At 42.4% G+C, this 26,144-nt stretch overlaps 1 protein-coding gene across 2 annotated transcripts in view; it reads right to left on the bottom strand.

Moving 5' to 3' along the window:
* Positions 1–6,488: 6,488 nt before the first annotated feature.
* LOC147701382 (nectin-3-like) overlaps positions 6,489–26,144 on the bottom strand; it is a 166,883-nt gene continuing 147,227 nt past the window's right edge. For both annotated transcript variants that reach the window (XM_086930071.1, XM_086930072.1), the window contains one exon: positions 6,489–6,895. In XM_086930071.1, coding sequence (XP_086786197.1) covers positions 6,789–6,895 — 107 coding nt within the window. In that variant the 3' untranslated portion in view covers positions 6,489–6,788. The remainder of the gene's footprint in view (positions 6,896–26,144) is intronic.

Below are 26,144 nucleotides of genomic sequence, written 5' to 3'. Positions count from 1 at the left end.
CACTCTTCACTGGCTCCCGATGGTGAAGCGGATAAGATTTAAAGCTTTATGTCTCACGTACAAAGCACTCCAGAGTTCGGGCTCACTATTCCTTTGATATCACCTTAAGCCATACATTAAAAGAGGGAGCTACGATCCAGCCAAGCGAAATTAATACAAATTCCTCGGTTCAAGCAGGCTAGGTGGGGAGGCAGAAGCTTCCAACTGCATGCAGCTAAGGACTGGAACCGACTCCCCCTTGTTATTAAGAACAGCACCTCCCTGCTATCTTTTAGGAAAGCAGTAAAAACTTGGCTGTTCAAGTCCAGATAGGCAGCCAAGCATCCACTTTCTGCCTCACGCTCTGCAGCAGTTACTCCCCTAGCGCCAAGACACCCACGGGCATACGAGCGCTTTATAAAGCCACAAATCAAATCAAACAAATCAAACTAGTGAGCCTGCAGCACTCATTGTGACGCCCAATTAAGTAGTCCGTTAAAGTTTAAACATATTTTAAGCCTTCCATTGCAGCCCATGTGGGCAGTTTTAAACTGCCATGTCAACTTGGCAAACAAACCCTCATTTAAAAAATATATATATATGTCTATCGGTTACCCTCGAGAACAGGGTGCAGTGTATTTAATAAAGTTAGACGTACTTTTACAATTTCTAACTGGAAGCAGGAAAGAATGTCTAGTTTGGTCCCCTAATTTGCTATTGGTCTCATAAGAATTGTAATTTAAAACCCTCTTCATTAGTAAAGTTGAATTGTGTTTCATCGGAAAGTTGGGATTTTCTTGTCCTAACCATTTGGTGCTTGCAGCCTGTATCCTGGGGTTTAGTATATTAGTTGCAGCCAGCATCGCAACCAATACTTATAGTGGGTTTTATGTCTGCATTGTATGGGTTCCATTTCAATTTCCCACTCCAGCTTTCCTCTCTTTTACTATGTTTCTCCTACCCCCACAGCATTAGGATTTCACCTTTATTTTTGAATGGTTCAGTGTATTGCCAGGAAATACGGTTTTCTTATGTTTTGTCCAATTCTTGCTGTACCACTTCACACTAGTGCAAATCAGGCTCCTTATGCTTACTCTTTCGTATTTGTGCTTTTTCCCCCCCTTCTCTCTCCCCTGCCTTCTTCATTCCAAAACCCTACTCCTCCAATGTCTCAGGAGTTCTCTGTACTTCCGAGAATGAGGATAGCTGCAGCTGGTGTCTCTCTCTCTTTTGCCCTTTCTTGACCACACTTTGCTTGCTGCTTTTAGCTTTGTCAATGTTTGCAACATCCCAGTGCCTTTGGCAAAGCCAATAGCAGCACAAGACCATCTCGAAATGGTTTGAGCACAACAGGGTGCCCATCATGGACTTATAGAAAATGCCATTCAAAGATGGCATGCATTTGCTATTGAAGTTCTAATGCCAGATCAACTTTACAAGTATTGGCAAAGCCCAAAGTGGCATCCAATAAGCACTGGCAAAACAAGTCAATAGGCTCTGCCACTAGTTGTTCCATCTTACAATTACTAAACAGCTTGCCTCATCACATTTAATGCTTTATCCTGAACAAACCTTTATTCCACTGCATCTCTGTCTCTGCCTAAAAACTCAACTGGATCTCCATCCACATATTTTGCTACTTAATGCACATGAAATGGATCATTCACCTTTGGTTAATCAACTGACAGCTTCTCTTTCATTAACCAAAATGTGACCCTCCACACCATATCTCATTTTTCTATCTTGAATAATCCTTAGGGATGTGCAGTGTTACGAAGCTCAATGCTTTCAAGCTTTGCACATTTATTTACATTTTGCCTGAATCATAGAGCTAGTGAAGGCTAGCCACAGGTGATAAGGAAACCCTGTACCACTGCACAAACATGTTCCTCATCCATCTTAGAGCCATTAGCTGCATCACTGCAACTCCACCACTACTAACCTGTTTTTTTTCTCACCTGTGTGTGGGTGGCCAGAAGCCTTCTACATCTGGGAGTAGTCCTTCTTCGTTGAGGGTTGTTTTATGGGGGAGCAGGAGAATGAATGGTAAATCAAGCCGTAGTTGTCCCATCATGCAATAAGCATGTTTGTTGTAATCCCTGTTTTATACACTTTCATGCATATTCTTTTGTTCTTTGAGTCTTTTTTAGGTCGAGCCTAGAGTCAGCGATCATGCGCTGATCTGCGAGACATGCTGTAATCCATTAGTGAGGTTTGAACATGCCCACCACTTTTTAATAATTCCTTGCTCTGCCTTTAGAAATGTCATTACTTTCAATGGTGAACAGTGTGCATTTGTCCTGCCTTGTGGCTGGTTTGTTACCGCCCTGGCTGCTGACCCTGCTACATGGATCATTTCACAAGTTGCCATACATTTAGTTTCAATGCAGTACTTTTTGTTTCTAGCCTCTCTTCGGAGCTCACTTGTATTTGTGCATTCACTCTCCTGACAAATGCATTATCTCTCTGAGGTTTATTCAATTTTATTTTCAACCCACCATGCTCGCTTTCACTTTGTTGATTACATAGCACAAACTCAGCCATAAAGTACTAGAGTGGCCGCAGTGGGTTCCGACCTGGTTTGGTTGCCTTTGCTCAAGCCCCCCCCTTTGCCCATTTTTCCCACTTCCATTGTATGTTTTTTTCTGCAGTTTTACATAGCGCAACCTCAACCCGAAGTTATCAGGGAGCTTTACACGAGCACTAGTTACATTACAGATGGACACATTCATTTTTAGGCACAGAGATATTAAGTAATTTGCCCAGAATCACAGGATGTTCCAGCCTCCAGTCAGACTTGAGCCTGGTTCCCAAGCTTCAATGTCGGTGCTAGAGCCAGTAAGCCACCCCCCTCTTTTGGGCGGGTTTCAAGTATTGTTGGGAAAAAGAAGCCACCACAACCGTGGTTTTCCGAACCTCTCAGGGCTCAGAAGAGAAAATGCAGAAAACTGGAAAGGCTCCGGAGAGTCGGTTATGATTTAGATAGTAAAACAGAATATAAAGCCTTCTTGAATATTTATAAAAAATGTATTTTTTCAGCCAAAAGTGGCTACTTTACACAAACAATAGGAGAGGCAAAAAACTCTAGTCAAGAACTCTTCAGTACTGTAAAAAAACTATCAAAAGTGAAATCTGACAATAATATGCCTGTCGGCACGGATTTCTGCAATACGTTGGGCCAATTTTTTACCGACAAAGTGACATCTGTTTATAAATCTTTTAAGTCGACTAGACCACAAGCCCCCACGCACGAAAACTTTGACCAGAGGAAAGACGTGTGCCATAGTACAGATGGTATATTGCCTTTAAATTTCCACCCCCACCCCCCCCCGGGGTATTACCAAATACTCCAAGCCATTATGGCAACTAAATCAGGAGCATTGGTGGATCCTTGTCCCCCAAAAATCTTCCTCCTGTTTCCGGAGCTTCTTAGTGAGCAACTGGGCAGGCTCATGGTTCTCATTGTGAACTCAGGTATCTACCCAGCACTTTGCCCCTTCTTAAAAAACCCAACCTGGACCCGGTGGAACCAGGAAACTACAGACCAATAGCCAGGATCCCTTTCGGTGCCAAGGTTCTCGAGAAAGTACTAAACAAACAACTAGTTCAGTTTATTGATAAAGCGGATATCCTTGATCCTTCGAAGTATGGATTCCGGGAGGGGCATGGCACCAAAACAGTCTTACTGATGGCAGTGGAAGAACTCAGGAGATTATTGGATGCCGGGGGGAAGGCCGCCTTGATTTCATTAGATCTCTTGGCGGCCTTCGACGCGGTAGACCATGCCAGACTCCTGGATCGACTGGCAACAGCGGGTGTGCATCAAGATGCAAGACAATTACTGGCATCATTTCTGAATGATAGGACCTTTACAGTGGAACTGGGAAAATTCAAATCTAAGTTGTTCAGCTCCCCGTGTGGGGTTCCACAGAGGTCGTCACTGAGCCCGACACTTTTTAACCTTTATGTAGCACCATTAGCTGGGATCATCAGAGCATGCGGGTTCCTTCCAGTATCTTATGCAAATGATACCCAAATCGTGGTCTCAATTATAGATGGCACACTAGACACAGCAAATAAGTTTAAGAACTGTATGGAGCAGGTTAGTCTATGGATGGAGAGAAACTGCTTAAAACTCAATGGGGAAAAAAGAGAAGACAGGGTACTGGGCGCAAAGACAAATATATGGTCGCCAGATTGGTGGCCGGCCAATCTTAGTGACTGTCCCTCACCTGCTGAGAAAATTAAAAACCTAGGCTTTATGCTGGATAACAGACTTATATTTAACGCTCAAGTCAACAAACTGGTAGCCACGATGTGGTTTATTCTAAAAATTATTAGGAAGCTGCTGCCCTACATCCCTATGGACTCTCGGAAAACGGTAGTCACCACACTAGCTTTGTCTAGGCTTGATTATGGGAATGCACTATATGCCGGGTTGCAGACCCAATATCTATCCAAATTACAACGGCTGAAAAATTCGGCGCCAAGGCTAATACTAGATATTCTGAGATCAGAGCACATTTCTCATCACTTGGACACTCTTCACTGGCTCCCTATGGTGAAGCGGATAAGATTTAAAGCTTTATGTCTCATGTACAAAGCACTCCAGAGTTCGGGCTCACTATTCCTTAGATCTCACCTTAAGCCATACATTACACTTTCATGCATAATCTTTTGTTCTTTGAGTCTTTTTTAGGTCGAGCCTAGAGTCAGCGATCATGCGCTGATCTGCGAGACATGCTGTAATCCATTAGTGAGGTTTGAACATGCCCACCACTTTTTAATAATTCCTTGCTCTGCCTTTAGAAATTTCATTACTTTCAATGGCGAAAAGTGTGCATTTGTCCTGCCTTGTGGCTGGTTTGTTACCACCCTGGCTACTCACCCTGCTACATGGATCCTTTCACAAGTTGTCATACATTTAGTTTCAATGCAGTACTTTTTGTTTCTAGCCTCTCTTCGGAGCTCGCTTGTATTTGTGCATTCACTCTCCTGACAAATGCATTATCTCTCTGAGGTTTATTCAATTTTATTTTCAACCCACCATGCTCGCTTTCACTTTGTTGATTACACAGCACGAACTCGGCCATAAAGTACTAGAGCGGCCGCAGTGGGTTCCGACCTGGTTTGGTTGCCTTTGCTCAAGCCCCTCCCTTTGCCCATTTTTCCCACTTCCATTGTATGTTTTTTTCTGCAGTTTTACATAGCGCAACCTCAACCCGAAGTTATCAGGGAGCTTTACACGAGCACTAGTTACATTACAGATGGACATATTCATTTTTAGACACAGAGATATTAAGTAATTTGCCCAGAATCACAGGATGTTCCAGCCTCCAGTCAGACTTGAGCCTGGTTCCCGAGCTTCAATGTCGGTGCTAGAGCCGGTAAGCCACCCCCCTCTTTTGGGCGGGTTTCAAGTATTGTTGTTTTTTAATTATAAATGTAAGGTGCTGATAAACTTTGCTGCGGGTGGGGGCATGCTTCAAGTGTAGTTTGTTTTCATTATAAACGTTTGGGGCTGATAAACTTTGCTGTGGGGCACACATGGGTGCAGGAGTGTGGCCACAAAGGGGCACAATGGGGTGGAGACTGCTTTGCTCCCCCATCCCGTTGTCTATGTTTACCACCTCCATTGTTTTTCTTTCTGCATTTTTACACAGCTGTAACTCGACCTGAAGTTATTAGAGCACTTTACACAAGCACCAGTTTCAGATGGACACATTCATTTTTAGGCACAGGGATATTAAGTGATGTGGCTAAAATCGCAGGATGTTCCAGCCACCAGCCAAACTCAAACCTGGTTTCCCAGCTTCAAAGTTTGTACTCTAGACGCTAAGCCACACCCCCTCCAGGGGCAACTTTGCTGCAATGCAGATATGGGGGCCGGAGTGCAGCCTCAACAGGACTCTGTGGTGTGGAGACTGCTGCTATCGTTTCCACTGAAGGGGAGGTCACTTGTTGAGTCCTGGACCGGGCTGGCTCCAAACTTCCTGTCTTTTAGGGTCAATAGGGTGGCACCATCAGCTGCAGAAGCACAGTGTGACTGGAAATGTATAAACTTTTAATAATACTTCATATAAAAATGCATATTGCATAAATTATTTGTAAAAGCAAGAATAAGGGTGTTGGGGCACTACACTGGTGTTCCTGTTAGTGTGAAAGCTTCCACGATGCAGCACCCAGGATAATCTGCTGCCTGGCTCAATACTTAAAAAGGCTTGTTTGTAATGGATATGTGTATTAATTAAAGTGTGTTGGTAACAGGAAATCCTCGTATTTGTAGTGGTAAATCCTATTTGTGTGTATTCTCCACTGGTGGATAATCCTCTGGTGGGATTAACTGTACAATTGGGATGGTAAAGCAGCAATCGGAGAATGTTCTATTTTATTACCACAGAGTAGTGAATCAGACTCAATGACTATGCTGATATTACATTACTTTGTATTGTTCATAAATGCTCTTGGTTGCAACAGAAACGCAAAGTAAAAAAAACTCAGACAATTCATTCATAGGGAAATATAATGTGCCCATAAAGGGTTTATTCAGTGACTCATCAAAGACATGATTATCTAAGTCATAGTTTCTGAAGGCCCTTTTTCTCTTTCTAGACAGACATCTTTTTGTTGAACAAATACAAGAATAACTTTGAAAGGCTGGATACGTCAAACAGCCTCATGGGTTACTGCGCTGACAGTCCAGTAGGTAATGATGTGACCAGTACCGCAGACTATCTTCACACATCTCTGCACAAGCGGTGTTCTGCGCAAGTACTGGCTGAATGTGGAGCCCTCGCCTCTCCCGGCAGTCATTTAACTTTGAAGATCACCAGAACCATAATGAGAATCAGCAGCCGGTTCATGAACAGCAACACGTAAAGGAGGATGGGCTCCTCGAAGTCATGCTTTGGTAAAACTGAAAATAAAGTAACAATTCATTAATTCCTACATTCAATCATGAGTCAATTCTTAAAGTTCCATAGGGAACTGTTTGATAATCTGCTTTTGAAATTAGCTACGTTTATCAACAACTATATCAACCCACGGTAAATCACTTTGCTTTGCCACCTCTGCACTGGTATTTCTTCCGCGTACACTTCATTTGTTCTTCCATCGTCTGTTTCTCCCGGTCTTTCCCTGTTAATATGCCACTCCTAGCCTCTCAGCATTCCCATCTCACTCCCAGGCCAACCCCGTTCAAGGTTCTTCACCAGTAAATGACATGAACCAATCTTAAATGTTCCTAGTTGTGCACCATTTAATTGCACTTCATATCCTGCATCACTCCCATTGGTGCACCCTGCACTGTTATTACATCATTCGATGGCCTGCACAGCTGAATGCACCAATCTTAGTCCTGCACCACTTATGCCCTATACCCCAGTCTTTCACTACCAATTTTCTGTGTCTGGTCATCCATTACTTCTGACCCTTTCCTTTTTACCCTTCCCATTGTACCCCTAGCCGAAAAAGTAGTTTTACGTAAATAGATATGCAATGATTGGTCTTAGACCCACCTGCTCCAGACAATTCTGTCCTGTCATGTCAACACTAGGACCATGCAGAATAAAGTGCTCCCAGGTCCACAATCAGGACTCTGAACACCTATTCCTCTCTCATGTTACAGATGTACTCTCATAATAAAGTATTAGTTGCACCACATTTCTGTCATAGGACAACTAGCAACAAGGCTGACTCTTTGAGGAAGTTAACATTTGCTCTGTTCCTGGCGCGAGAAGGGATACAGTCAAAATGGGGGCATGCACCAAACTGCAATTAATGTGCACTGTCACTCACCCACCCACTCTCAAAACCTAGGACGTATTTACTTAAGGTAAGAGATGTCTTATTTTGAAACATGGACAGGTAACAGGAATATTTCTCTCAATCTTGACTGCACTCACAATGCAAGTCACCAAGAACAACTTATCTGCACGTTAAGATTTGTCAACACAAGTAATCTAACATTTGCATCAAAGAACATTTTCTAAGGTATGAGACACTTGACAACACAGGAAAAGGACTTCTAAATCTTTTGCAAAGTCGATATAAATAGTTGTACATGAGAAGGATGTGATGATGGAGGAAATATGAAGTAAAATGCAACAGGAATCCGAAAGTGCACCCTGAATATTACTTCTAAGGCTATATGCCGTGTGCTATTCAATCTTATTATCTGGTACTAGGAGATGCAGTCAAAGGCAAAAATTCAGTCACACTTTTTGGAATGTTACACATCATTTATGCTGTAATCTATTCATTGCTATTACATTGCAGGGTTCTGAAAATGTGACTGTTTAACCCAAACCACTTTGTGACACATTATGGTAGTGCAAAAAAGACAATGCCAAAGCTGTTCAATATCAAATAATAGCTGTCAGAGATTATTCTTAAATTTGCAGATTGAAAACCTGACACACACCTCTACCGAGAGGCAGGCACTCTAGTTGATCAATTGAAAAACCATGAATTTCTCATTGCTTTGATCCTCTGATGTGGTATAGGGTACAGTTCAAGTTTTGAGTCCACTCACAAGTTTCTAAAAGATACCAACAAAATAAGCTGTTCTGACAGCAAAAACTATAGCTACTGGGCTTGAAGTCAAAGCCGTCTTCAAAGACTGCAAGGAGGTGACACGTGAAAGACCCATTTGATTTTGAGTGACGGGATGACATACTCCAAAAATCCATAGATACGTTTATGGTGGAATGTTTCGATGTTTTACATAAAATATCAATAAATTCCATCTAAAAAAATGCAAATAAAGTAAAATGATGAAATATGAGGCTTCTCATATAATATGTAGGAGCTACCTACCAGTGGATTTTTTATGGGTGATGCAGGAACTTAAAGTTGGTATGGACTTCGGAGATTGATGCAGTGAGCCTCAAAGACTCAATCAATCAATCATTTGTAAAGCGCACTACATACTCACAAAGGTCTCAAGGCGTTGGAGGAGGGGTGTGGGGGGTGCTACTGATCGAACAGCGAAACCTTGAGTATCCTCCTGAAGGTCAGCAGGTCTTGGGTCTATCGTAGGCTCAGTGGGAGGGTGTTCCATGTCTTGGTGGCGAGGTGGGAGAAGGATCTCCCATCGGTGGTTGTTCTTCGGATGCGCAGGACAGTGGCGAGTTAGAGGTCGGCGGAGCGTAGCAGCGGTTGGGGATGTAGAAGGAGAGTCGTCTGTTGAGGTATGTTGGGCCAGTCTTGTGGAGTGCCTTTTGTGCGCGGGTGAGGAGCTTGAAGGATATCCTCTTGTTTACAGGGAGCCAGTGCAGGTTTATCAGGTGGGGGGTGATGTGGCCGTGGCATGGTACGTCAAGGATCAGACGCGCCAAGGCGTTTTGGATGCGTTGTAGTCGTTTAATGAGCTTGTTCGGGGCGCCCGTTTAGAAGGCATTTCCATAGTTGAGTCTGCTGCTGACGAGGCCCTGGGTGACTGTCTTTCTTGTATCTGTCGGGATCCATCTGTAGATCTTGCGGTGCATGCAGAGGGTGTTGAAGCAGAAGGAGGAGACAGCGTTGACTTGCTTGGTCATTAGACTAACTTCTTAGTCCTAAAGATATGCTTCTGGAAAGTATTGAGGAACCACTTGATGTGCTTCAGTGCTGCAATCATCTGGATGCTTTCTCCCGTTGCTTTACAAATTTGTCACCCTACACCAGTCTTTTTGGACAGTAGAGAAAGAAGCTTCACTAAGTTGAAGGTAATTACAAATAAATTGCTCTCAAACTTGAGCAAAGATAAAACGGTGTAAATGACAGTACTCTCTACTGAAAACAACATCACATACGATAAAAACATTTACCATCTCATAAACACATTTGCTGACAGAATGACCAGAAATTATAATTTGTATGGTACATGGGCACTTCAAAGAAAAATGCCTCAACAAAATTACCTTCCTTTTCTAAAGATGATAGTTTTATTTATGAAGTTTATTTGGTCACAAATTGAAAAAAATAGAACAAATCATTTGTGAACATCTTTGCACTTCTGTGAGCTGCTTTCTAAGTTTATAGAAACATTTTGTTCCAATAACATTTATTAACATGCAATAGAAACTGGAAAAGAAACAAAGAACAGCATTTGTCATGTTGTCATAAATGTGTACACCAACATTTATGCAGGTAGGTGGATTATTATTCCAAGAAAGGTTGAAAGAATGCTAAATTTGATTTTGTGTAGGAGATGTGGTACTGAAAATTCTGGACCCTGCTATGGTGTGGTACCAAAGCTCTACACTCGTGTCAAAAATATAATCGTATCATGACGATTTTGGTATCGGCAGACCGGTAATGATTGGGATACTATACATATGCATTTGCGTCATAATCAAGTGACGCAATCTCCCCGAAATCATTGTTTTCGTCTTGAACCCTCGGGTTCCATTTTGTGAGCGGCATCCATCTTGTGATTGCCCTTACATAGTCAATTGACCAAGGCCGAATTCGATCCAAAAGGACACGTACACCTTTGCTGACTCCTCTGTGACTTGGGCGAGCTGACTCCACTGCCTCAAGCCAAACCTGTTCGGGCAGTCCTCATCCCAATGGCCGAGCGAGATTAGCATCGAAGCACAAGGAGGCTCTTGCCCCTTTTATTCGTAACATCAGTATTTCAACTCAGCGGAAGGTGGACGAATCGGCCCAAGAACTCACTGATGCCATTACCAGAGCCGCTGACGAACTAGCCCCCCCCTCCTTGAAATCTGCAGCTAGACAGAAGCCATCTGCCCCCTGGTTTTCCGCCGATCTGAGGCTTCTCAGAAAAAAATGCAGACAGAAGGAACGTGGCTGGCGTAAATCCTGGGATCACAAAGATAGAGAAGGCTATAAGAGCCTACTACGAGAGTACAAAAAGAGAGTCATCAAGGAAAAACAGGACTATTTTTCCAACCTAACCTGTTCTCTAACATCCTCCAAAGAGCTTTTCAAAATAGTAGACTCCCTATGCTCTCTTCAGGTTCCTGACCCAGTAGTTGCTTCCCAGGAGCTATGTGATGACATATCAGACTTTTTCTACAAAAAGATTGACAATATTTACATAGCCCTAAAGTCGCAGAGGAACTTGCTTAGTTCGGAGGACTTCTCGCAAATTAAACGACTGGAAGCTTGGAATAAAGACTCCCCTCAGTCCCTTGAACATTTCCCTGCTCTCTCTCTAGAAGATCTTAATAGCCTGTTGGACAAAACAAAATCTTCATCCCCACTTGATCCAGTTCCTCTGAAAGTACTTAAGAACTGCAGAGAGATCATTCTTCCCCCGATGCTGGAAGTAATGAATGGAGCCTTGGAACAGGGCATCTTTCCGTCACTCTGGAAGAGAGCCATCGTAAAGCCGCTTCTGAAAAAGACCACCTTAGACCCCGGAGTGCTGAAGAACTTTAGACCCATCTCTCTGCTGCCGGCCCCTGCTAAGATGTTGGAGACCCATTTGAATTTCCATCTTTCAAACTTCCTTGACACCTCAGGCTTCCTGGACGGGTCCCAACATGGCTTCAGAAAGCTGCATAGCACGGAGTCTGCCTTGACGAAAGTCATGGATAACATCCGCAGAAAAGTAGATTTGGGTCTAACCACCGTACTGGTGCTACTAGATCTTTCAGCAGCATTTGACACCCTGTCTCCCCTGACTTTAACATCTAGGTTAAGGGAGGCAGGGGTAGATGGACCGGCGCTCAGCCTCCTGAGCTCCTTTTTACACCAACGAGAGCAGCGTGTCATGCTAGGTGAATACCTCTCCCCTGCTAAGTCTTTGCAATGTGGGGTGCCACAGGGGTCGGCATTGAGTCCGACCCTGTTCAACATCTATGTGGCCCCCCTTGCAAGACTAGTAAGATCTCAGGGGATGGAGGTAGTGTTGTATGCTGACGACACGCAGATTATGGTATCCCTGACCCACTCTGTAAGTGAAACTGCTTCTAACTTTAGGGCCTGCATGCAACTTGTTGCAGAGTGGATGGTCTCTAACTCCCTAAAGTTGAACGGGGACAAGACAGAGGTCCTGGTCTTTGGCAAGGACCAGGACATGTGGTCAGGTGATTGGTGGCCTCCTTCTTTAGGTAGCTGCCCTACACCTACACAATCTGCCAGGAACCTAGGCGTCATCTTTGACACCCAGCTCTCCATGGAGCTTCAGGTCAACAGAACGGTGGCTACCTGTTGGGGTGTCATCAAGACCCTGAAAAGGATCGTGCACTATCTGTCCCCGCAGGCACGGAAACAGGTGGTGATTGCCCTTGTTGGCTCAAGGCTTGACTACTGCAACTCAGTATACGCCGGGGCCAACAAGGGCCTGCTTCAGCGTTTGCAGGTCATACAGAACGCTGCAGCGCGGTTTGCTCTCGCTTTGCCCTGGTTGGCATCTATGACCCTAGCAAGGAAGAACCTCCACTGGCTCCCCATTCCCTCAAGGATCACTTTTAAACTCCTCTGCCTTACATATAAAGCTCTAACTGCAGGCTCGGCTGATGCCCTTGGTTCATTACTCACCAGATATGTTCCGAGCAGATGTTTACGATCCAGCGAGCTTAATCAACTGGTAATTCCCAGAGCCAAGAAGGCTAGATGGGGGAGCAAAGCTTTCTCCATACTGGCACCTCTGATGTGGAATTCACTCCCCCTTGAAATCAAACTACTTCCTTCCCTCGACCTCTTTAGGAAGTCACTGAAAACTTGGCTCTTTATTAATGCATACCAGTAGGCTCTGTTTCTGTCTGCTAACAGCTTGTTATTTGGCTTAGGCGCCTTGACGCCCATTGGGCATAGTTGCGCATTATAAATGATATTTCATTCATTCATTCATTCATTCATTCATTCATTCACAACATGCCATAAACTGTTCATCGCATACAAGCCATGTTTTATCACACACACACACACACACACCTGTCCCTGTTTCTTCTTTATGGTCTATTTTACAAGGAGGAGGTGCCCGATTTTATTGGGGGTTCGTCGATATCTGATGAAAGTTCTGGGCCTTGCTGGGTAATCTATCACGAACTGGACAAACTAAAACATGGGCTTGCCATCATGACTCTGCTTTTTCTTTGTATTAGAAATAATTATATGACCAACTGTAAACTGAGGGATTCTTGCCCGAAGTGTATTATTTTGTATAAAAGGAAGAGGCTGGTTCTGTAAAAACGAGCAGTCTCCTGAGAACATACATGCGCTATATGCTGTTGTACTTCTAGGATACCTGTTACTGGTTGCAGCCAATAAACTCGATCCTTGACATCACCTACAAGACTCTGTGTTTCTGTGGTCTAAAACAGGAAGGACTCAAGAGGTCTTTGGGTGTTCCCCTGGCACTGCCGGGTCTCCAAAAACCCGGTACCTCAGTGACAGGTAATGAAAAAAAGTTGTTCCTGATGCACTAGTCCACAGTGAGCCTTAAGACTGGGACACATGGTCAGCAACACTGGGATAAAAGCAGAGGGAAAAGATAACAAGCTGATGGATCAGAGAAAAGACATATCGCCATTCACCACCCTGGCACCGACTTGCCAGGCCTGATCGCATAGGGAAGATGCATAGGATCTCGGAAGAACATGCGATTTTGTAAGAGTGCACATTTTGATTCATGGAAGCTGCATCAAAAAAATAAATGAGACCTCAAACAACCAATAATATTTATAAATGTCTACTTAAGTCCAAAAAATAAAGTTCACTGTACATCACAATTTACTGCACTATGGGAAGTAGTCAAAACTGTGTACTATGAATATCCAGCCACTGTGCTAATTATCTCAGGAAACTTTAATATGCACTTGTTGGCGAAAAACTGAACTAAAAAACCATGTAGAGGGCTGAGACAGATGTGCCATTCTCAGGTCAATAAATATAATCTTATAATACTACATGAAGATGCTCAAAATTTCAACAAGAGTGTACCTACATTCAAGAAATCACGACAACTTTCTATTATTGATTACTCCATCATTTCAATGGAGCTTATATCCTCCTTCCACAATAATCAAGTGATTCCTAGGATAGAAAGTGACCACAATCCACAATCAATCTCCCTGGTATTATCAGTTGCACGACTGCATGAAGCAAGATCTATGGCAACCGGGTCAACAGCCTTTAGCTTGAAAAGGCTAGTGTGGAACTCGAGAATCCAGAAGGAAATATGGGAATTTTTAGAACCTGGAATTGCTAAGGCGTTAATTGATAAAGTCAAGGGAAGTCTATGGTTGATATTTGGTCCTGTCTGTGTGCTTCATTTTTGGATCGCGTTCCTTCTCCTACTATATCAAAAGGGTCCATCATGAGGTCTAAAAAATCAGGATGGTGTACAATCAGACTACTTCACCAAAAAAGAAAACTTAACAAAGCAATAAGGGCTGCATTTAGAAAAATGAATGGAGCCCTAAGAACTTTGCAAACTAAAATGGCTTAGAAGGTCCTATAAAAATGAAAGATGGAAAGCCAAAAATATGTACTACAAAGGAATATGGACTAAGCTGCATTTGTCCTGCAAAACTTAAAAAAAATTAAATATGGTGGGGCATGATATACAATTTTGAAAATGGGTGCAAAAGAGCGAATAGAGCTAATATAGCTAATATAACCAAATCCCGTTGGGCGTCTTTTATTTCCAACCTTTATGGGGCATCCCCAGATGTATTGGGTAATAATAATGCCGTTCATCAAAAGTCAAGCACGATGAGCAGCAAAGACGGTTAAACACCCAGGAATTATCAGTATCACATTCAAGCTGAGCCACAAGTCAATGAGATATGGCAACTGGAACAAGTAAAAATGGCAATAAGCAGGATTAGATCAAATGGTGCACCAGGCCCAAACGGAATCCCAAAATAAATTTTTAAAGCTAAGCTTGATCTTTGGTCAGAGATCTTAACAACTTTGTTTAATGATGTTATTAAAACTAAAATGGTTATAGCAGGGAAGTAAAATACAGCTGAATAATAAAAGTGGCCCACAAGACAACCCAGAAAATTACAAGCTAATTGCCCTAGCATATGTGGAGGCAAAAATCTTCTAAAAATGTTTGCTGAATGATCTGGAAGCATGGGCCGCAAAAGAAAATCTAATTCCAACACTCCAAACTGGGTTTCCAAAGGGCGAGTAACACATCACAAACTTGACATTGCTGACTGTATTGGCTGAAAGAGCAAAGTATAGAAAGCAAAAGCTATTTATTTGTTTTGTCGATCTTAAGGCTGCTTTTGATTCTGTCCCTTGTAATGTACTATGGGCTAAGCTATCTGAATGGGGTATTCCAAATCAATTGCTTGACATGATTAAGTTGCTATATACCAATACGTAGGCCCAGGTTAAAGTCGCTGATTCTAAACTAAAAGTGGTCTTAAATAGGGTTGCGTTTTGGCACCATGCCTTTTAAATCTTTTTATGGCAGATCTACTGTTATATCTTAAAAAAGTCAATGCCCACTCTCCTACTCTCTTAGGAAAATATATCAAATATTTACACTATGCAGATGATACCATATTGTTAAGCGACACTGCTATAGGTCTAAGAAAACTAGTGGATGCATTCAAAAATTACATATCCGCTAATGGCCTACAAATGAATACCAAGAAGACAAAAATAATGACGATTGGTGGTACAAAATTAGACAAGAGAGTAGGGAAGTTAAATGGGTTACATATTGAAACTGTGAAATTTGAAGTACTTGGGTATTACATCCGATGATAAATTGTCTTTTAAACAGCAAAAAGCTGAAGCTACAGCCTTATCTTTTGCTTCTAGGAAGTTGAGAGATATGTTGGCATGCCCAAACCATGAGCATTTACTTAAGGTCATGAAAACAAAGCTGATTCACTCTTTGGATTATGGTTCAATGATTTTTCGAGGTAAAGACACAAAAATCCTTCCTAACCTACTAATAAAAGTTTTTAAATCTGTTTGTTGGGTTCCAAGGTATATTGGGCATGCCAATGTCAGATTGGAATTTGGTCTGAACAGACAAACTCTGATAAAATAATCTGCCTTTTTAAAATTGTTACATTCTTTTTTTTTAACAGATCAGGGCACCCTTGTGAACCAATGCTGGCTTGAGATTACAACATATGCGCATGCTAAGGGCTGGAGAGTATATCTAAAGGAGAGTTTAAATAACTTTAAGTCGCTGACCCCTTGAAGACGTAAAAAGGAGCAAAGTGGGATTTAAACAGACACTAAATCGATCTGCTAACGTTCCATTGATTCTCTTAGACAAAGACAAGCTCGCCAAAAAGAGTCACTTCTGGTCAGTAATTAATTCCATTCACTACATTATAACCACAATCATATCTCACAACCCATTTAAAATAATTTGTAAGGGATAAATTTGTGTTGTTACGGTTTGGGAGATATCCCACAAAGGATGGAATCCCTTCATGGGAACGAATTTGGCCCTCAAACAGCTGTAGGGTATGCGTTTCTTTTAATAAAGAATCACTTATGCTTATTGTAACCACTTGGCCTCAGATGTTGGAAAAGAGCCTTATTGAAATCCATCTTCAAAAAATTAGGGGTGAGAACATGTCGACAAGCTGTAATAACTTGTCTCACTGGGAATACGCCTCGTCTGACCTCACATTTTGTAAAGTTAATTCTCACCGCAGAAAAAAAGCTACTTTCTGAGTGTGACACCAGACATCAGTTGCACTCCTAGAATATTAATGACTGGTTTTTCAGGACATTCTGGTCAATCTTAAAATTGTTTTAAAAAAATTGCAGTCCCATAAAATTGGTCTTGAAGTTATGTGAATGGTCCTCAAACCGAAGTTTTAAAAGACTTTTATTGTTTGTAGTAATGGGGTATAATCCCAATACTAAATCAATTGTTTGCTTGTGTGGGACTCTTCTGATGAGGAGAAATTACCCACTCAAATTAATTGTTCAGAATGTTGTTAGATGTTAGATGCTGCACAATTGCACTTTGATTATTGCTGCTAAATGTAAGTCTTGCACAAGTGCTCCTTAAATACTGCTTCTAGTGGTAAGATTCTGAAAAGGTTCACTTTATCTATTACACCTTAATTTTTTTACTTTTATGTATATATTTTAGATTTGGGGGAAGGGTAGATAGCTCCTTTGAGAATGTTTTTGCTTTCTATTTGGAGTAATGGTTTTTGTGATTCGTGCGAAATATAAAACCATTTTAAAATGTTCCCTGATATTATTCACAATGAAATATACTATATGGGTTTTTGCTTTTTAAAGTTGTGATATTAGCCTGATCGAATGGGTATATTTAAGTGCTCTTTCATAATCGCTGCTAGATGTAGGACATTGCACTAGAGCACTATACAATGTACCTTGATATCATTTTAAAACAATGTAGTATATGTGCTTTTTCAGATAAAGATGTGATTCCAGTCAGATCAACTTGGTATATTCATGTTTCTGTTATAACCTAAAGTGTTTCTAATCTTGTTTGTAATGATTTTAATTAATCATCAAATAAAGCATTTCTCTCACTGAAAAAGGATGAACATTTCAAAGTCAGGCATCTTGTAGAAAACAATACGGTGGTCTTTTTCTTTAATCAGTCACATCGATTACAAAGCATGTGACAGCCATTCAAAGAGTAGACGAAAACATGAGAGCAGCTGTAAAAAAATCTGAACAAATGAAGCAGGAGTCAACAAAGTGCATATGGTACTGAGAAAAGAAAATGACGAAGTCCACAATTAATGTGAACAGAAAAGAGCACCAACCAAAGAGCACAAAAAAATTGTCAAGGTTAATGACAGAGTAAATCCCACAAAACATAGTGAAAACCAGCAGGGTCTGATTGGGACAAAATATAGGTCTGTTCACCAAAATAAAAGTGCCCCGTTAGCAAACTGGCCAATTAAAAAAAGTGGCCCACATTTGGAAATCAGGCCGGTTTTGTATGCATAAATACCCGTATTAGGGGCATTTTGATAGGTATGTGGGACTGCATGCATGTGTTTTTGCTGCAGGCAATATTTATGGCAATATCAGGCAAATGAATAAAAAAAAGTGACCCACCTGCCAATGAAAATGATCCCCAAACTGTAAATAATCTGCCCACAAAATAACTTGTCAGATCAGCATACCATAGGGCCACTGCCTGATTGCCCTTTAGGTCGATCCGACCCTGAAAGCTAAATGACAACAATCAACACTGAAGGCTTGGTGCTCAAGAAACTTACACCCAGAGGTCACCTATAGACGTAAGTGCACCAATGAATTAAAAAAAAGTAGATGTGGTGCCAGTACACTCGGGAAGTGATGAAGAAGCATTAGACACTTGAAAATGATTTTCACCTCCGATTACTGAGTTGCTTTAGTATGTTGATATGGACAAATGCGAAATCTTTAGATCCTCTCAAAGTTGGTAAAATTAGCCTCTTTTATTTGAGGCATAGTGGCTAAGATGTTTACAGTAGTCAGAGGTGGTGTTGTGGTCTGTCACCATACATGTACATATTACTCACAAAGGGACATGGAGATTTAACAAAGCACTAAAGGGCATCCATCACATTCGGCAGGAGAATCACATGCAGTGTATTTCATATGGTGATGCAATCCTAAATAGATGATAAAGCACAAACAAAGTTGACACTAAGGGGCATGTTTGCAAGCCCCTATTGCCATGGGAACATCACTATTTACAAAGTTCCTGTGGCGATAGGGGTTTCGTCTTATTTACAGGGCAGCATTAAGCCACTTAACTAGGCTTAACGCGGCCTTGTAAATAAGGCCCCCTTTCACGCTATTCTTAGCGTGTAAGAGGAGGGAAGTGGGTGTTGCTGTGGGCATTCCACCGCAACACCCATTGATTCTGACCCTGCCCCCTATTTACAAGGGAGGTGTAATTAGAAGGCAGGGAAAACGTGCTCTGAAACAGGGGAAACAAGTAAAAAAGCTTGATTTCTCCTCGTTTTTGCTGTTTCCATGTGTGCTGCCTTGTGCAGCACACATAGAAACAGCTAATTTTCAATGATTGTTTATCTGCAGGAAGGTACCCCTTCCTGCAGATAAACAATCATTGGCAAAAAAATGCTGTTTTTCCAGCACGTGTACTGGATTAAGCAGCGTACACAGAAGTTACAAAACAGCAGTTAAAAATGTTCCCCTCAACACAGGCACCCTTGCACTTTTGTGCAAGGGAGCCTGCATTGGCTCTAGGCAGCTAAAGTTAATGCCAGCGCAGGGGGAAACGCAGGACTGCACCATATTCTAGTAAATGTGGTGCAGCCCTGTGTTTTTAAAGTGACAAAGCGTGTCATTAGCCTTCTAGCTTAACAACATACTTCACCACTTTATTGTAAATATGCCCCTAGGTTAGTGCCCCAACACTGTGCAACTGTGACTGAGGAAAGAGTATCCCAAAATTCAACTTCTTCCCTCGAAGTCCCTCCCCAAGGAATAGAGGGTGATAAACTTTGGGACAGCCACTGGACGACTTTCTACAAGCAGTAGTATAAACAAAAGTTTGAATTTCTCATTGATCCAATAGAGCATGCGGATGCAATCTGACTGCACATCATTGAGGAATGTCTATCAGCAGTGGCACAACACAAGCTCCTTGATAAAACGCCTTGAAAAAAAGCAGAGGAAAGCAGCAGTTAATATTACAAGTGAGGAACTGAGACACGACTTACATGACTTCAAACCAAAGCAAGAAACTCCAATTGTCCTCCGCCATTGTTAATAAGATGAGAAGGAATTTTGGTCTGTCTGATCTGAGTGAGACTCTGTAGCACCAAACAGTGCCCCATGTGAGAAAGCATTTGAAACCAGCCAGTGCGTGATGCATAGCAAATGCAAATGTGACATTTCATTCTTCAGTGACTGAACTTTAACTTTGAACTGAAATTTAACTTACTATTTCTGGAGAAATAAGAAGCATATGGGCAGAGAAAGTGATATAGACTTTGATGGTCCCTAAAAACCCATCAATGTCTGAACGAAATATTAAAATCCTGCAGAAGAATTTTAACCATCATACTATCACTATGATGGATACAATTCTGTCAGTAGATTCTCCTCCATATCATTCTTTCCATACACTGGAGGATTTCTGTTGCCACCTGTGGGAAAGTGAATTATTCATTATGGTGGATGGGAGCCCAGTGCAAACAATAATTGTCAATTCTTCTTGGATCCAGTTGAAGGTTTCAGTAATTTAAATCTGAACTCAACCCTGGGTAGCTACGGCACGGGGCATACAGGTTAAACTTAAGAAACTTTGATGAAGAACATGTCAGACAGACCAACTAGGTTCAACCATTTTAGACATTTTAGCTTGGATCTTTTTCCTAGAAGTCAAAATCCTTCAGCAAGGAATGGCAGTGCTGTATATGAAGAGGGCTCAACAACGTTGGACAGGTTTTAGACAAGGTCTTGTGAAGCCATTAGGTTTGCCAGGCAAAGCTAGTATCAGGAAGTTTGAATATCCTGCCCAGGGAAGTCCTCTCAGATACTTTTAACACTTTCCCTTGCAAAGATTTTTACCTTCGGACTCATATTCTGAGTGACTTCAGAATCCTCTAGTAAAGCGAGGCTGTATTCGAAAAGGGCTTCATAAGCATTGATACCTAGCCATCGAAGTCCTGCTGAATTAGAATGTATGCTGGGGAGAAGCTCCAAGTTGTGGAAAACTGTTTCTTCAGGCCAACTGAGTTGCACTTTAAAACTGCAGCAGCCAGGCTACAGTGGTAGGCCTGGGGCCATGTTTGTCTTGTCACACTACTAGATGGCACAGTAGTGCCTAAATAAAGCGGAGTGCAAATGGATGACTCTCTGTAACTCCGTCAAACATGGTCTGAACACTATCGATGAATGGAACAGCACTGTCACTACATAAGCCACCTACTCCTTCTTTCTGAACCTTTATTGATCATGCTGGGTCTGTTATCTGCAACTCCTCTCCCCCCACACATGACTGTTTACCTACTCTAGAGCCCTCAGCCTTTACTCAGGGTCTCACCCCAACCTCTCCCCGCACCCCCAGTGCGCACTCCACACATGACCAACAACCCTCTACAATACTCTTTTACCACTGAACCACACTGACCACGTCTAATGAGTCTTGACTCTTGCAGACGTCCGCCCGGGTTATTAGGTATTGTGTGGGATAATTATCACTAGCCACATACATTTTAAGCGTATTTGTTTGCATATGTGTTTTTTCATGTTTTTTCATGTCTGATACCATTTACAATGTTGTAATTTTCTCCCCACCGACTGTATTGTGTACATGTTTATACTTATGTCCCTGCCTCCACTGGCTGACAGGTTTATTTTGCAATCTAGTGGCTCAATTGTCTAACTCTGCCTTTGATATGGTTTTATTTTTTGTTGTTGTACCTGACAACGCCAGCTCTTTTCCATTCTTTGCCGCGATCCCTAATCTCAGAAACACGTTCGACCCTCCCTGATCCCTCCTACCTTGCACTGACCCGCCCCGGACCACGCCCCTTTCCCTTCATCATAACCTTCCTTCACCACTCCCACCGCAGAGCCAAACGCGGAAGTCTTTTCCAGCCTGAGTAGCTGCTGATACCTCATCCCGGATTGTTTCCCCACAGCGACCCTGACTGATCCAGGTATGCGTTCCACACACCCCCCCTGCCCACCGATCCGACCCCATGGCAATGTTTCTCCCATACACTAATCATCGCCAATTTCCTTCCACAGGTCCTGCTCGCCCGATTCCACGTCTATCCCCGCTCGCCTTCGATTTCTGAGACGTCCGACTCCGGCGCTCAGATCTACATCACTATCAGGTAGTATCCTTGCCCCGACCCCTGCGCCCCACCCCCTATCCCGTTCCTCGTACTTTTTGCCGATTAGCTACTTTCTCCTTCCAGATCACCCCAGGAAGACATTTGCTCGCTTCCTTGATTCCGAGCTTAACTGCCGATCCTCCTCTTCGCCGTGCCTTGAACTACACCCCTCCAGGTATGACGATTCTCACGTTCCCTATCTCGTTTTCTTGTCGTCCCGCGGCTTCCCCATTGCCAGAGACCGATCACTTACTCGGCACCCCCCGCATTCCTTACCGGCCACTCCCGACCACACTTGTGAACGCACACCACCTTCCTGCCCTCCAGCCTCCTCGCCCGCTGTTACATCACCGCACTCATCAGCCTCCCGTAATCAGACCACACGCCACCCCCTGTGCGGTAGCGCCCCTGCACTTTCTTCCACTCCTTCCTTGTGCGCCTCCCCCTGCATGCTCCATCCGCTTCCCCCGTGGTCCTTGCCCAGTCCTTTCTGCTCGCTTGCATGGCCACTTTCTCCACGGTCTTTGCCCTGTCTATACCATGCACCCGGATATTGTTGCAGCTATATCCACTGGGCTGAGTTACCACACGCCCTACACTCTCACAGCAGCCTCCAGGAACCGGCACATTGTCCACATGATAATTCCTCCTTACGCATGGGCCCTCACCCCTCTCCGGACCCCCATCCAGTGAGCATAAAATATGAGATAAAAACTAGGAGACAAGCAATCGAGTTAATCACAGAATTACCAAGCATTGACATTGCAATTGCTCTAGGGAAATTTATAAAGGTAGTACAGAGTTTTATAATAAGTCAGAAATAGATTTTAGCGTGTTTAAATGAAATTAATTTTATTAGGATAAAAATTAAATGGAGGATTCAATTGTATGTGCACCCAGTTTTTAAAATGTCATATGTCTTGGGGAAGATCGTTCTCATTTGAACCTAAGGAATAAGATTTTAAGATTTTAATTATCAATTAGCATGAGTGGTTGTTGATGGAAATCATTTATCTTAATCAAGTGCTATGAATTTGTTTAAAGATTGCGATCTAAATAAACTTACTTTTTGACTTGACAGTCAGTAAGCGTGTTTTCCACCCTGCCTTTGATGCCTGCCTATCCTTTCTCCCTCGCGCTCCCGTCCTGCCTAAATGCGCCTCCACCCTCCCCCTGCTCCCTTGACCTATCCTTCTCGCCCCGCAGCACTACAACTAAAGACAACCATGTCCTGAAGAAGATCCCAAACAATTGAGGATTGAAACGCCGTCGACTCCACAGCGCAATAACAGGCGCAGTCTCTACGGTGGCTCATTTTAATTAGTGATTTGAATTATAAGACACATGAAATTTTTGTCTTTCAAATAGCCACTCACTGTATGATATTTCCACCTTTGTTCACCTTGCGCTGCTCACGCTTTCCACCCTGTCACTTGCGTCGCCACTGTTCACTTGTACATACTTGAACACCAAGAGCATATTTGGTTGTCATATGAATCGCTTAATACAGTGCTGCCTTAACTGTATGAATATCTCTTTGCGTAACAATTCTTCTCAAATATAGGATGAATAACGACACAAGATCAATTTTTCGTTCTTGTAATGCTTTCAGCATACATACATAATTGTCTGCCAATTATTACCTGTTGGGATATTGTTTTTTATTATATGTAGTCCATAGATAACATTTAATTTTCATGCTTTGGGTGTACTTAATTTACCATATATTATGGACTTATAAGAAAGTTAAATATGCCAAATAGGAAATTAGCTCATATAGGAATTAGGATACATGCACTCCTATTTTGGAATAGCAATGTCCCAGTGCACAGAGTAAAAAAAAACTCCCATTACCTTTTTTGTTTTTTGATGTATCACCCTGGGTGGCAAGGGTGGCCCCAGATGGCGGGTCTGGTGACTGGACCCAACTTCACCCTAATGGTGAGCCCAAATCAGGGCAACACCGGTCTTCGTTGTTTGTGTCCTGGTTGAAGGATGACCAGGTCTGGCAGATCAAGCTAGACTGTTCCTAATGGAGCATGGTCAAAATTGATTTTCAAAAGTCTGGATCCAAACTGAGTGGGCATGTTGGGCAAAAGAATAATGGGCTGGAATGCTACCCTGAGAGATTACCACTGGTACGTATTGCAAGCTTTCCTCCCACACCTTTTGTGTTTCAGAGCCAGAAAGCCAGCAGGATCAGTCCCAATAAGTGGCCAAGATAGACAGAGCTGCTTTCTCACATCACCAAACTACAAATCAGATGCAAGATTTTTGTGTGACATTAATTCTTATCCACTAGAGCTAAACTGAAGGAGCATTGCAATGGAAAATCAGAAAAGAGAAATATTTAAAAGCTCAACAGAGAGATGCATTACTTTGGCTCTACCGCATGAGAAACATTCTTCATATGTCTTGGAGCAAGGAGTGTTGACTAGCGGGTTGTTTGAGCAAGTTGTCACTGTAAGTATTACAGGTCTGAAGTAAATAATTTGAATGTAATACTATTTTCTTAAGGTTCTGTAACCATTAGCAATTAAGGGTGCCCTTTTGTCTTGGAATTCGACTTAGACATAAGTATTAGAGAGAGTAAGAAGTCTTTCCACTAGGAAAATAAGGAGAAGTTAGGGTAAGGAGAACACCTCTATCGAAAGATAAATGAAGCCAGTAATTGCAGACCTTTTCCCCCTCTATTGTTGATGAAAGGAAGTCTGTCACAGGATTGCTTGCAAAAATATTGCCTGACAGAAATATTGCATACTAAACATAATTTACAAACATATTGTCCCATAGACTTTAGTAAGCAATGTTTATGATCAGCTAACTAGATGAAAGTACTTCTCAAGCAACAGCCACAATACTTGTTAGGGTGAACCACAAAGGGTCACTAAATTAGACTCTGGTAGCTTGGCATTAAAGCAGTCAGGCTTAGCTTAGAGGCGATGTGTTAAGTATTTATGCACCACACAAAACGTAACGTAGTGAAAACACAACACAGGAAAAGTCCAACACCAATTTAGAAAAGTAGAGTAAATGTTATTACATTATTTGACCTCTAAACAATAAAAATTGAATCAGCAGAATCGAAGATATGCAATTTCAAAGATTTATGGTAAGTATTGCATCGAAAAGCACAAAGCGCCACTAGCGTGTATCTGGTCGCTTGAGACCGAGTGAAAGTCACAAGCTCCGACTGACCATGATTGATCATGGGCCAGGTACAGGAACCAGCTTAGTTCAGCTGAAAAAGTTACTAGTTCAAAGAGTTCAGTTTACTGTGGAGGAGGCCATTAGGAGCAGGGAGAGTGTCGTGAATGGTCATCACTGTAGCGTTAAGAGCAGGTTGGGCGACGCAGATGGCCGTCACTGGAGTGCAAAGATCCTGTTGAGTGTCGCAGATGGTCGTTGCTGGAGCTTCACATTGATGTTCAATGTAGGCTATTGATACCGGAGCACGAAGTGCAGATCTTGCGCTGCTGGTTGTCACTGGCAGTTTCTGTAGCATGAAGAGTTGGGTTCATCAGAGCTTTGCTTTGTGGTCGGTATGGGTGGCAAGATCTTGGTACAAATTCGCCTGTTCGAGGTTGTGAAGAGCCCAAATCTTAAGAATGTCTCCTTTACTTCCAAGAGGAGTTCAGATGATGCCAGACCAAGAGTGAAAAGTCATCACTTTGGGAGCTGGAACTTACTCCGGCAGAGGTCAGCAGGTCCTGTTGATGACGCAGGCAGAGCCACTCACAGCAGGTCAGCTGGGAAGAGGTGTCTGGAGCTTGTTGTGTCCCAGTACATCAGAACAGGAAGCCTGCAGATAACATTTGGAGTCACAAAGGTAGCATGGGATCAAGGGAACATGTACAGTTTTCCTTCTCAGACAGCAGGGCAGGGCTCAAGTGGCAGGGCAATCTGTAAAATCAGGAATAATCTTCCATAACATGAATAAAAGTAAGTTTATTCAGGAGAAGGAATTGTCCCATCCATCAGCTTGATCTGGTCAGATGCAACTGACTCCCTGAGCACAAATATACATTCCATTGCCATGGAGCTGCTTGAACAATAACTAAAACCCTTAAAGGAACAACGTCCTCCCATACAAACAAAAAACAATAATAAGAAATGACAATGGAATATGATATACAGTGTAATAATATCTAAGAACTCATAACAAAGTCTTTGAATCTGGATGGTACATTTTTTTCCCTACATTCTCGCTGGATAGGGGTTGGAACCTTAGATGTGGTATTAGGCTCCACTGTATCACCCTTGTTTTTGTCATTGATTAGTGCTTTAATTTTCAGTACAACCACCCTATTTAAATTCCATATGCGAGAGTCTTCAGTCTTTATGGCATTTCTTAAGACGTTGATGACTTTGTGGGATTTAGAAAACAAACTTGAAGATTTCTCACCCAAAGGTGTCCTAATCATG

The sequence above is a fragment of the Lissotriton vulgaris genome, chromosome 7 (genome assembly GCF_964263255.1).
Source record: "Lissotriton vulgaris chromosome 7, aLisVul1.2, whole genome shotgun sequence".
NCBI classification, from domain to species: Eukaryota; Metazoa; Chordata; class Amphibia; order Caudata; family Salamandridae; genus Lissotriton; species Lissotriton vulgaris.
The sequence above is the reverse complement of the archived record's forward strand: the minus strand, read 5'-3'. Positions and strand labels throughout refer to the sequence as shown.